The sequence below is a fragment of the Austrofundulus limnaeus genome, unplaced genomic scaffold, assembly GCF_001266775.1.
Source record: "Austrofundulus limnaeus strain Quisiro unplaced genomic scaffold, Austrofundulus_limnaeus-1.0 Scaffold35, whole genome shotgun sequence".
NCBI classification, from domain to species: Eukaryota; Metazoa; Chordata; class Actinopteri; order Cyprinodontiformes; family Rivulidae; genus Austrofundulus; species Austrofundulus limnaeus.
In genome coordinates this window covers 2,108,229-2,120,120 of record NW_013952437.1, presented here as the reverse complement: position 1 = coordinate 2,120,120, position 11,892 = coordinate 2,108,229, and the positions used below count along the sequence as shown (strand labels likewise).

Genomic DNA, 11,892 nt, shown 5'->3' with positions numbered 1-11,892 from the left:
ATACACTGTTTATTCTTTTTTTTTAGGTTGACTAGTTTTGATCGTTATTTCAGTCTCCAGTAGATGGCGATAAAGACACCTATCAGATTTGTAAACGCAGATGAAGAAACAATTTACGACATGTCGAAAAAYACGCTTAGAGCGGTGCTGTTCTTGTCATTTTTTATTTAAAAGAGAAACTTACACCAGGCGTTTTCCTAGCGTGTCCAAAGCAGCGACTGACTTTCGTTTTAATATTAGTTTCGCTTTTTATTTACATATTTTTTACATAATAAGCTATTCAAACTGGGGGGAATTCCAACTCACTTGCCGTGTTTTCTTCTGTGATACAACAAACTCCACTAACCGCATTTTGTTGCAGACGGGTTTGCCCAGTGATCCTGCCCCGAAAATAATAAACGATGCTGGTCACCGTTTTCTGTGCGCCGAGGGATCGCCCAGAAACTACCTTTGCCCTCGACGTGTCCCCGGAGCTGGAGCTGAGGGACTTTGTAGCACTTTGTGAACTAGAATCAGGAATCCCCGCTGGAGAAATACAGGCAAGACYCGAAACTAAATGAAGACCGGGAGCTAACGGAGCTAACAGCTAACCTAGCTAGCATGAACTGAACTTGTCTGTGTTTTTCTCGTACGAGTCGTTGCGAAACCCAGGTTACTGACCGCAAACATGTTTACTGACTTGGTAATAAACATTGTGGGAGGCATTAGTTTCACCGAACAACATGGCTAGTGGAAAACTCCAAAAAGCTGGTTGGGAGAGATAAGCCAATATGGGTGTAGTTCATTTATGACTCAAACAAAACTACTTGAAGCTATTTAAACACAAGTTGGTGTGGTGTGTAAACATACACTACTTTTACTGCTTCCAGTCAGCCAAACTTCATTGAGATTGTTTGATCATTATTTTTAAAGTATTTTTTTATACTTTGGTTTCAATTCCTTTTATTCTTTGTCCAGTTCTTTTACCTGACCATAAGAGAATATTCTGCAGGAAGTGTTAAATAACACACGTGGAAGACAATAGTGTCAGGCATAAAATAAAAATATTTGTAGCAAATAAAACGTATATTTAAGCCATATTTTCTTAAATAGTCTTAGTACCACATTTATGTTTTATATTTCTAAAACTCTTGTGTCTACCATTTTCTGTGTTTGTTCATTTTTTGGTTCATTTCCTGAATTTGGTGCTTTTAATGCTAAAATGATTCATCCAGGTGTGGAGTAGCTGAACAAACAAATCAGTGTTTAAAATCATACCTTTATGGAGTTCACTTATTAAAAATCAGAGGAGGTAAAAGCTGCTAATAGTCAAATAAAAACCTTAAATCACTTTCATAAGTTTTTGAAACTACTGTTCAAAACCCATTTTAAATTTATAAAAAAATTCTTGTTATATAAAAGCAAATTTCTGATGTCACGGTTTATTTATTTATGATGTTTTTTTTTTTACCCAAAAAACCCTTTAGTGATAGCACCAATGTTTGAACAGCTGTCTATTCTAAAGCTACCTTAAAATAATTAAGGATTCATTTATTTTTCAGCTGGGTGAGTTATTGTTTGTTTTTATTTATTTTATTCTGTGTCAGATTACATATGTAGAACAGCCCCTAAAAGACCCCACCCGTGCCTTGGGGACTTACGGTGTCAAGGATGGAGATGTGGTTGTTCTCCGACAAGCTGACAGAAGGCCTCCACAAACCCAGCTGACCTTTCCAGGTAACACATATCTGTTAAGAGTTGATGACAACACAAGCTGTTCAGACTTATTTTACAGTGATAGAAATTGGATACGTTTGACAAGACAGGTTCCAACACGCTAACCTCCTCCTCTTTTTCCTCACTAGGCTTGCCCCGTATTGACTTCCGTTCCATCACTGTCCCGGGTACCTCCTCCTCTCCTTCCTCTTCAGCCACTCAATGTGCTCCTACAAGGCCACCACCGCCGCCGCAGCAGCAGCAACCGCAGCAGGCTCCTCAGCAGCAGCAGCCGCGCGCCGCACAGCCTTCCACGCCAATGGCCTTTCGTGGCCCCACCCCTCAGGGCCTGGACAACCCCGCCTTACTTCAGCAGATGCTATTATCAAATCCACATGAGCTCTCTCTCCTAAAGGAGAGGAACCCTCCACTAGCTGAGGCCCTTTTGAGCGGAGACCTAGGTGAGCCACGAAGACAAAAAAAACCAAACATCTAAACAGTCTTTAATATATTTTAGCTCGTTCTGTATTTGTGCTCTTTTGAACTCAATATTACTTGATTGTGTTTCTGCTAGAGCGTTTCACCAAAGTGCTGCTGGAGCAACAGCAGGATCGAGCCAAAAGGGAACAAGAGAGAATCAGACTTCTGACCGCTGATCCTTTTGATTTGGAAGCTCAGGCAAAGATTGAGGAGGAAATCAGGTAGGGAAAAAACTTGAATCCATACAGCCAGAAGACTCCATCTGATCAGAGAAAACTGATCACATAAACATACAAAATAGTCTCTTTGTCACCACTAGGGTTGGGTACCGAAACTCGGTTCTATTATGGCACCGGGGCAAACATCCATACTAGTACACGGACCGAAACACATCTTTAACTTCGGTGCTTTATTTCGGTGCCTCAAAGAAAACTGTTAATTTGCGCCCTCTGGTGTTCACTGTTAAATGTGACTGCCTCGGCACACAATCTCCATGGACGCTTGTATGCGGTTCGACTCGGCTCGGTTTCGGCCCAATGCGCCTAGGGCTGCCACAAACGATTATTTTAATAATTGATTAATCACTGATTATTTATTCGATTAGTCGATTAATCGGATCATACGTTAATTGAATATAAAACATACAGCTTATCATGTCAGAATGCAGCTGCTATTATATAACCATCGTTAGATTTTAGCTATATGCTAACTAAAAATAATTGCTGTGGAAGRYAAGTTSTGCTCTGCAGATATTGCACAGGTTTCTCTTTCATTTTCTTAAAATGATCCCACACTTTGAGCTCTGTTGTCAGGTAGCCATGATACCAGAGCCTGTCTGTATAATGTCTTGTGACGTCCACGGCCTACCCCAGTTACCACTACTGTGCATGTGTGTCAAGGACAGAAAGGCAGATGTGGCAGTGGAAGGTGTCAAAGCAGTTTGGAGAGAAAAACAAAGTAAAGAACAACAACAAAAAAAGAAAACAATTAATCGATTATTAAATTAGTCATCGATTATTTTAGTAATTGATTAGTCGTCGATTAATCGATTAATCGTGGCAGCCCTAAATGTGCCTCTCGAAGCGCGCTCCACAGCTGCGCTGTCTCAGAACCTCCTCTCCGGTGGTTTGGGTAGAAGCGAGGATCAATTTGGCACCGGTATCGAAATAAACCCTTTCAATACCCAACCCTAGTCACCACAGCTTCAGATAATCATATGATAGTATATTTTGACAGAAGTTTTAGCTGTTCTTTGGAAATAAATCAGACAGAAAGTTCATTCTGTGTGTAATAACTTTTAAGTTCCTTATTGGATTTGCTCATATTCCAGGCAGAACAATGTGGAGGAGAACATGACAATTGCAATGGAGGAAGCCCCAGAAAGCTTTGGACAGGTGGTTATGCTGTACATTAACTGCAAAGTCAATGGCCACCCTGTGAAAGCTTTTGTTGACTCAGGTAACCAACTTTAAACTCTGATGCCTGTACGATGTACAAGTTTGTGGTCAAGAAGCAGAGGGGTTTTAAGATGTAGGCGGGCAACACTGTGGTTTAGTTTAAAAGGGCTGGCATTACAGGTTATTGTGTGTTTAAACTATTACTTTTCACATTAGTCTTTATGACCCCAGAGAATTTGCTTGTGTTGAGTTGTTAGGAAACATTTGTTCCTGCTGTTCTTTGCTTTTAGGAGCCCAGATGACCATCATGAGCCAAGCGTGTGCAGAGCGCTGTAACATTATGAGACTGGTGGATCGGCGATGGGCAGGGATCGCCAAAGGAGTGGGCACTCAAAAGATCATTGGCAGAGTTCATTTGGGTTGGTGTCAGGGTTTCCTTGTTCGGGCCGGTATTTAGAGCAAGACTGTCCAGTATCTTTTGACCTTACTGGATTAATATGTGCTCTTGTTTTATGATTTGATGTTGTGACGTTGACAAATTAACAATTACTAGTTTCTTTCTGCTTGCAGAATCTACAAGTTTAGGTGAAACAACTCTGAATGAGATGTACATTTTTCAAAGGAAGTTCATTTGCTTCTCAGTGAAGCAACATGAAAAATTACACAAAAGTGTAAGACTTGGCATTCCTCAAAGAAACGGTTTAGAGAGAATTATAATTTCTCATTTATCAATTTCTTTATTGTATTCAGTTTTTTTAAAAGGCTTTCAAGACTGAAAACACTAAAATTGCTTATTTTAGCCTCTTACATATTCTTCATTTAGCTAAGATCAGCTAAACGTATTTATCCCACAGAGCTTATAAACACTATCTGAGGCTGTCTGACTCCTGATAGGTAATCAGTTTTCTCAAAGTGGATTGATCCTTTTATGTAAAACTCTGTTGTCCTCTTGCTTGTTTCCAGCTCAGGTTCAAATAGAGGGAGACTTTCTTCCTTGTTCTTTCTCAATCTTGGAGGACCAGCCAATGGACATGCTGCTAGGCCTGGACATGCTGAAAAGACACCAGGTGGGATCTTCTTGCACCTGGGTACATTTGCACTGCAGTATTCTATAAATAATTGTGGGCAATAAACCGAAAAATAACCGACACCGACATTTATGTCAATAACCGACGTCATTTTGCCCGTCGGTATTTTCGGTATTTAAAAAAACGAGGAAAAGAGAAAGCTGCTTATTTTCTGTTGCGGTCTCGTTAAAGCCACCCAGTCTGATACAGGTTTAAACAGACGCTGCTTTCAACAAATCAAACGAACCCCACAGCTTTATCCAATCAGAGCGGAGCAGGGCGGGTCTTTCTGATGTCAGTGAAGCAGTCTGGGATAAACACCGGTCAGCCTGCAGCTCGGTTGCAGCTCCTGTCCTGAGTGAACAAACCCCATCCTCCACACTTTGCTCCCGAGCTACCCGAGACATTGGTATCTAAAATCAAACATAAGTTTATGTGTTCAGAGTGTCATTATCTAACAGATATGTCCAACTTTGCTCGCGTAACCAAACTCCTCTTCTCGACAGCGCTGTTACGTGAGTGAGGCGAGGTGCAACAGGCTGAGTTGTTCTGAGAGGGCCGCTGTTTCAGCTCCTGTAATGAAACAATATTAACTCTTAACAGATGAACACTTGTTTGTCCCATATTATAGAAAAGATGAGTCTCTCCTTAGCATTACCCCCCCGCCCCACACACACACACAAAAAGAAGAAAAAAAAMCCCGCTATGTAGTTTATCATATCTACCAATTTCATTCTTCACAATATAGCTTGCTTATATTTAGAACCATACTGTGACTGAACTACTATGTGATTCAATAAATGATCAAATATGAGGAATAAATAGTATTAAATGATTACATGAGCTCTCTAAATAATATAATCTTTTTGAAAGAAATAGTTATTTTAATAGAGAAATCAGTCAGTCAAACAAATAAAAAAATTGTATTTAAGTTGTTTTGTGCAGCACAAAAGACATATTTGGTATATAATTTTTTTAATAAAAAATTATAATACATAATGTGTGTTTGCACTGAAAAGTTATGAAGACGGTTAAATATTTCTATGTCTATATCTGACTTAAGTCTTGCCAAAAATGTTTTTTATTAAAAATATTGCAAATACTAAAATGACTGAATATAAACTTCAGAAAAGCTGTTCAAAATCTAACCTGTGTACTTTGACTAAGAACATGGACACAGTGTATAATGTGATGACTAAACTATACCGTGTACTTGTGTGTGGTGGTGGTGGTGGGGGTGGGGGTGGTAAGAGTTATTGTTCATTTATCGTTATTGAGTTGAACTGGTCAATATATCGTGATATTGATTTTAGGCCATATCGCCCAGCTCTAGTAAGAGGTTACAGTAGATGCATGCAGATAATCTGGGAATGCCTTGTTTTTCTTCTAGTGCTCGATCGACCTGAAGAAGAGCGTGCTGGTAATTGGCACCACAGGCACGGAAACGCGCTTCCTGTCTGAGGCGGAGCTGCCGGACTGCGCTCGCCTGGCGTACGGAGCAGAAGGGCCTGAAGACGCTCGTCCAGAAGAGATCGCGGACAGAGAGCTGGCGGAGGCGCTTCAGCGATCCGTTCAGGAAAGCGGTAAGAAACGGCCCTGCCTTGAAGCTGTTCCTCATCTGAGCGTTTCTCCAGCTCTGTTGGAGCTCGATGTGCATGTGCCACTTAAAGCTTCTTACTCTCAACCCCATYATCTGAATTTTCACTCACATGGTCACTTCATGTCATCGCCTCGGCAATTTGAATGTGCTGCGGAGCAAGATGAGATCTGTAAGTTGAGAGGTGTTTCTCAGATAAGCAAAGTCATCACTGAAAAAAAATAATCTTGGCTAACATCTTTTATTGTTAAAAAGTACTTAAGTTTAAACTTTCTGTATTTATGACATTTTTTTTATTCTGTCGAAGTTTAGAGAAAATAACTGATAGAGGGTACCAGTGCTAACAACTAATAAAYACTGTTTTTTCCCCACTGCATCTTGTTCAGGAAAGTTTTTTTATATTGCCAGTATGTGGCTAATAACCCTTCAGATGGGTTTCTGAGGAACTTGAGAACAGCACTTGAAACCACCTACGTAAACAAACTATAAACAACATGTTGCTTAGAAAAAGGCATGGGACATTCTTTGTATCAACCAAAACATTAACATTGAGACTGAATGATGTGATTTTGTGGCAGAAATTCAAAAATAATTTAAGAGTTGTATATAAATAAAGGGCCAATRTTTTCTCAAAACCGGGAACCTCTGTGTGGGTTGGTGTCTTAAGCCCTATTCTGACGGGATTAGTTTTACCTAGGGACTCCGGGTAATAAATAAATTACCCCCTAACGTCTGTGTTTTATGTGGCGCATTCGCACAGGATAACCAAAGCCTGAGATTTTCCTGAAATTTACAGACATCTCCTGAATGTGATGTTGAAGCCTGGTTAATTGTTGTCTATTTAGTTGAACGGATGTTAAAAAAAACAATAAACATAAAGTTCTCCACTTTTTCCGCTCTCCTCTCCTCCTGCTTACAGCAGGCACTGTCATCTCCACGGCCGACAGACCCCCACCCCATCCCCACGCGCGGGTACGAGTGGTACGGATTTTTAGCAAAAGTTATGGATTTTTGGGGCTCATTAGGTAAACGTCCAAAGGGGTTGACATGTGAACACCTTCACAGCTGGTGAGAGTRCGCACGCCAGCTACCCAAAGCGCGAGCCTGCACTGCACTACGGCCACAGCTCAACATTCAGCATCAGCCAGAAGACTGCAAACAGAAAAAATATATATTCTTACTGTACAGTGAGCCACCATTTGCTTCTGATTTTGCTCCCACTCTTCAGACTTTTATTTTATTTAATTTTTTTATTTTTTTTATGGCTCACGTAATGTGTCGGGTTTTTCCGGCCTGGGACCGAAAAAGTTTTTAGTGCACTCCAATCCAGACTCAATTCTTCACCAAAAGTAAACAAAAATGCACCAAGAAAACCAAAACCGCCTAATTACATATGGGATTCAGTCCATTCCAGTCCAAATCACAGAGATGCCTATTCGCATTGGATTAGTATTATCACAGGACCTCGAAGTTCAGCGAATTATGGTAGGTAATTTGCGGGGGAATTTTTACTTTACAAATTACTGACATGGCTGATTCTCACGGGATTAACAACACAGACAATCTCTGTAATTATTACAAATAGCATGGGGTCCCTAGGTAAAACTAATCCCGTCAGAATAGGGCTTTATTATGGCTCATAATGTCTCAAACAAAAAAACACTGTCATATTTACAGAAGCTGTTTCAGTTATAAATAAAACATCACAAGATATCAAAGAGAGGCAAAAAAACATGTACAATTGGATGGAAGTGTGTAGAGATCTTGATTAAATTCTGTTCGTGACTGACGACGAGTTTGTGAAAATGCTGTAATTTTGATGTCAGGTTTTCAGGCTCGAGTTGTTTTTGGATGACACCTTTCACACCTGATTGTGTGAAAAGGCCGATAGTTTGGTTGCATGCCCTGTGTGTGACTGCTAACTTTCTCCGTCCCTTTGCATGATGTGTGTGGTGTGTGCCCTAACCCCTGAGCAGGACAGCACTGATGCATTTGGAGACAGCTGAAGAGGGCTCAACCAACCAGGTACTGCAAATTCACAAGTCCATTGCCAGTGCTGAGTCCATTTCTATTTGTTTTATTAGTTTGTTTTGCTTTTATTTTGCTGCTGGGTGGATGTTTGTTAATTTACTTATTTGTGTATTAGTTCTGAGAATGCATACACATAAAAATGTAAAAAAAAAAAGGTGTGCTTTGCATATAAATTTTCTGCACTCTGTTCTGAAGTTATCTGGTTTGCATTATTTATTATGGTGTTTACTGCATTCCCGTCGATTGATTCACAGTTATATTTTCTTCCATAATAGACACTGCAGATGGACAAACTACCTCACCGCAGCCCCCACCATTTACATTACCCAAAAAAGACCAAATGTCCTCCCCCGCCTCTCCTCCCCAAAGACCTTCCTGTGGTCAGCTGCAAAACCTGACCCTGGATCAGTCTCAGTCTGCCCTGGCCAACATGGAGCAGGCGCTGGCACCTGGTCTCCAGGTGGATCCTCAGGCTTCGCCCCCAGCAGCCGATTCTCCTCTGCTTCAAAGTGTCCAACCTCACCCTCTGCCTCTCCATAGTGACCCCAGTGAGCTCCCCGTACCCACCCCCTCACCAGAAATGTCCCACACTTGTACTCCTCCTGCAGAAATATCCACAGCATCTCAGGACCCAGAGGGTGAGGTACAGCCCGGAGCCACACAGGGGGATGCTGGAAACGAGGCGGAGAACAGCGCCATGCACGCCACACCAGAGGACCTTTCTCCCAGTCAGCCCATGGAGCAGGAGGCGACTCATTCAGAGGCAGCTGATTCCACAGAGACCCGCCCAACAGCTCCAAGCCAACCCGAGTCTGTTGATATGGAGTGTCCCGCCATCTCCCACGGTGTGCCGACCACCGATGGGGACCCTCCGGACGGAAATTGCCGGCCCAGCTCCGACAGCWTCCCGTCCCTGGCAGCTGCTCTGAAGGAGCTCCATGAGCTGCTGGTGTCCAACAAGCAGGCTCAGTCTCAAAACCGCAGCACATCCTGCTCCCCATCCTATCCGTGTGGACGAGACTCGGACAAAGCGTCCTCGGAGCCAGGCACCCCGACACCCGAAAACACCCTGCCCATTCCCTCTACTGCCATCGCAGCTGATGCAGAAACAAGCGATGCCAAAGCTAACTGTGCTGCTGCTGCTGTGTCTGATGAGGAAGCTGACCTCCCTGGTCAAGAGGAACATCTCAGCATGGGGACAGTCGAAACTGTGGAGGAACAAGGACCACCACAGTGCCCAGGTGGCTCAGAGGAGCGAGCTGAAGATGAACCGCAGCAAGACAAAACCACTACCATCAGGATCGCTCAGCCTGAGCCAACGGGTTCTCCTGGTCCTGAGCTGGTCCCTGAGTTTAGGGAGCCACCCGGGGGGCAGCGTGGAGGAGAGGGTGCAGGTGCACAAGTCCCTGACACCAACACCCAAGAAAAGAGCCAGACTGAGCACACTTTCCTCGGCCCTTTGTCTGTGGAAGTTGACTCTCCGGAGGATGTCTCAAGCACCTCCTTCTCCTCCTCCTCCTCCTCTGCTCCTCTTCTCACCCAGGCCCCTCTTCWTCCCTCTCCACATCCCTTTATAGAACAGTTTCCAGCTGAGCACGTCCAGAGAATCCAGGCAGCGGGCTTTTCTGCCAGGGAGGCTGTGGAGGCGCTGGAACGAGCCCACGGGGTTGTGGAGCTCGCTCTGATCGCACTTCTGGCTCGCAGTATCACTGTGCCCACCTAAGACTCATACACAATCGTGTTAGCCCCCGGCCTCCCAACTCGGCATTTGTCTTATTTGTACCTTGTAAAATTCACAGGGAAATGCTGTCTCATGGTTTGTCGTACAGAATATCCCAGAAGAAACAGAACTGGCAACATGTTTCTACCTATAACAGATACGTGAGGTGTGTTTGCATGCAGATGTTTTGGGTGCCCACCCTTTGAATTGGTTTTTAGATATTCATCGTTATACGTTGATTTTTTTTTTTTTTACTACTTGTTTTGTTCTCAACAGTGACTTGTTATTAAATTAAAATTTGCTTTAAAACCATTAAAGATGATCATTTTCTCATCCATGTGTGTTAAAAATGTTTTGAAAACCCTAATTTGTCAATGATTAATTTAGAGGATTCAAACTGGATTAGTTTCACTCCAACTTTAATCATCGAAATGTAAGTATTTGGAACAATTTACTGATAAATYATCTTTGTGATTTTTCTTTATTTATTTTCTTTCTTTTACAAATCAGAGCCTAAATATGAAAAAGCTGCAGTTTGGATCAAGTTTACAAATATTTTCCACATATTTAAGTGGAATTCCCTATATTGAGCCACTAACAGTAAAAAAAAAATCAGATTTTTTTATTCAGTTGTAACAATAAATTACATTTTMTCAGTATGTCTGAAGCAGAGGGTCTCGGTTTGTCTTTCTCCAGTATGAAAGCTGCACTGTGCTTTCTTGGGGAAAAAATTTTTTTTGTGTGTGTGTGTGTGTGTGTCAAATCTTCAGCGTGTTCATACTAGAAAACATTTTATTTCATGGCCATTTTTTGTCAAATGTTTAGTCAGTGCAACCAGTATCAACATCAGTGGCTTAATTTGAGTTAAGGCCGATTGAATTATTTACTTTTATGTTGTATGAAATTTTAAACTGCAAAATAAAACTATTATTTGTTTAATTTGTTTGGTATTCTGAGTCTTTTATAAACAGAAAAAAATTGTGATTTTGATATAAAAYAACACTTGAGGATCAGATGATCGATTACACTTGCAGTATATTTTTGAAATAATATATTTTTTTCCACGAATTACTATCAAGTCTTGGTTGTGATGCCTTAATTGATAAGGTTGGCAGGGRTGGGAGCAAAACAAAATCACACCTGCTGCTACTTGAGCTCAGATTAGATGCAGCTATTTAGCTGTGCAGCAGCAGAGTTTGTTCACAGTATTTTAGGAAGCACGTTTGTGGAGATACATAGTGGGAAAAAWTTGTCAGTTAATGAAATGCAGGGAAGAGAGAACTCTAAAAGGAAACATGAAGTTTTAAGAAGGAAGGAGAGCCAATACTGATGATTTGGTGAATTATCCTCTTTCTATTGGAGAAATGAAAAGAGCTTTGGAAAGAACTAGAAATGGTGCTCCAGGTAAAGATGAAGTGTGTTATATTATGCTAAGACATGTGAGTGATGATGTTTTAAATAAATTATTAAATTTATATAATAAAATTTGGATAGAGGGGAAATTGCCTAGTAAATGGAAAAAAGCCATTGTTGTTCCACTTAAGAAACCTGGGAAGGATCATGGTAATCCTGGAAACAGACCAATTGCTTTAACATCTAATATGTGTAAATTGATGGAAAGGATGGTGAATGAGAGATTAATGCAATATTTGGAGTCAAGAAATATAATTGCGCCTTATCAGAGTGGCTTTCGTAGAGGGAGAGGAACAATGGATCCTGTCTTATGTTTGGAAGATGATATTAGAAAAGTTCAGGTTAATAAGGAAACTGGTTGCTATGTTTTTTGATGTGGAAAAAGCATACGATATGTTACGAAGAGAAGGGTTAATGATTAAATTACATCAGATTGGAGTAGGAGGCAATATGTTTAATTGGGTATGGGATTTTTTATGTGTTAGAAATATT

At 41.3% G+C, this 11,892-nt stretch overlaps 1 protein-coding gene across 2 annotated transcripts; it reads left to right on the top strand.

Annotated features, from left to right (window-relative positions):
* Positions 1 to 100: 100 nt before the first annotated feature.
* On the top strand, positions 101 to 10,926 carry ddi2 (DNA-damage inducible protein 2). Of its 2 annotated transcripts, XM_014006221.1 has the most exons (10): positions 101 to 539; positions 1,587 to 1,716; positions 1,845 to 2,156; positions 2,270 to 2,396; positions 3,506 to 3,633; positions 3,863 to 3,991; positions 4,536 to 4,639; positions 6,030 to 6,222; positions 8,213 to 8,261; positions 8,543 to 8,594. In XM_014006221.1, exons 1-9 carry the CDS (start codon positions 402 to 404, stop codon positions 8,221 to 8,223), a joined length of 1,272 nt encoding a protein of 423 aa, XP_013861675.1. In that variant the 5' UTR covers positions 101 to 401; the 3' UTR covers positions 8,224 to 8,261; positions 8,543 to 8,594. The 2 variants fall into 2 exon arrangements, with proteins under 2 accessions (XP_013861675.1, XP_013861674.1); XM_014006220.1 differs by lacking the exons at positions 8,213 to 8,261; positions 8,543 to 8,594 and adding an exon at positions 8,876 to 10,926 and having other exon boundaries at positions 116 to 539.
* Positions 10,927 to 11,892: the final 966 nt, after the last annotated feature.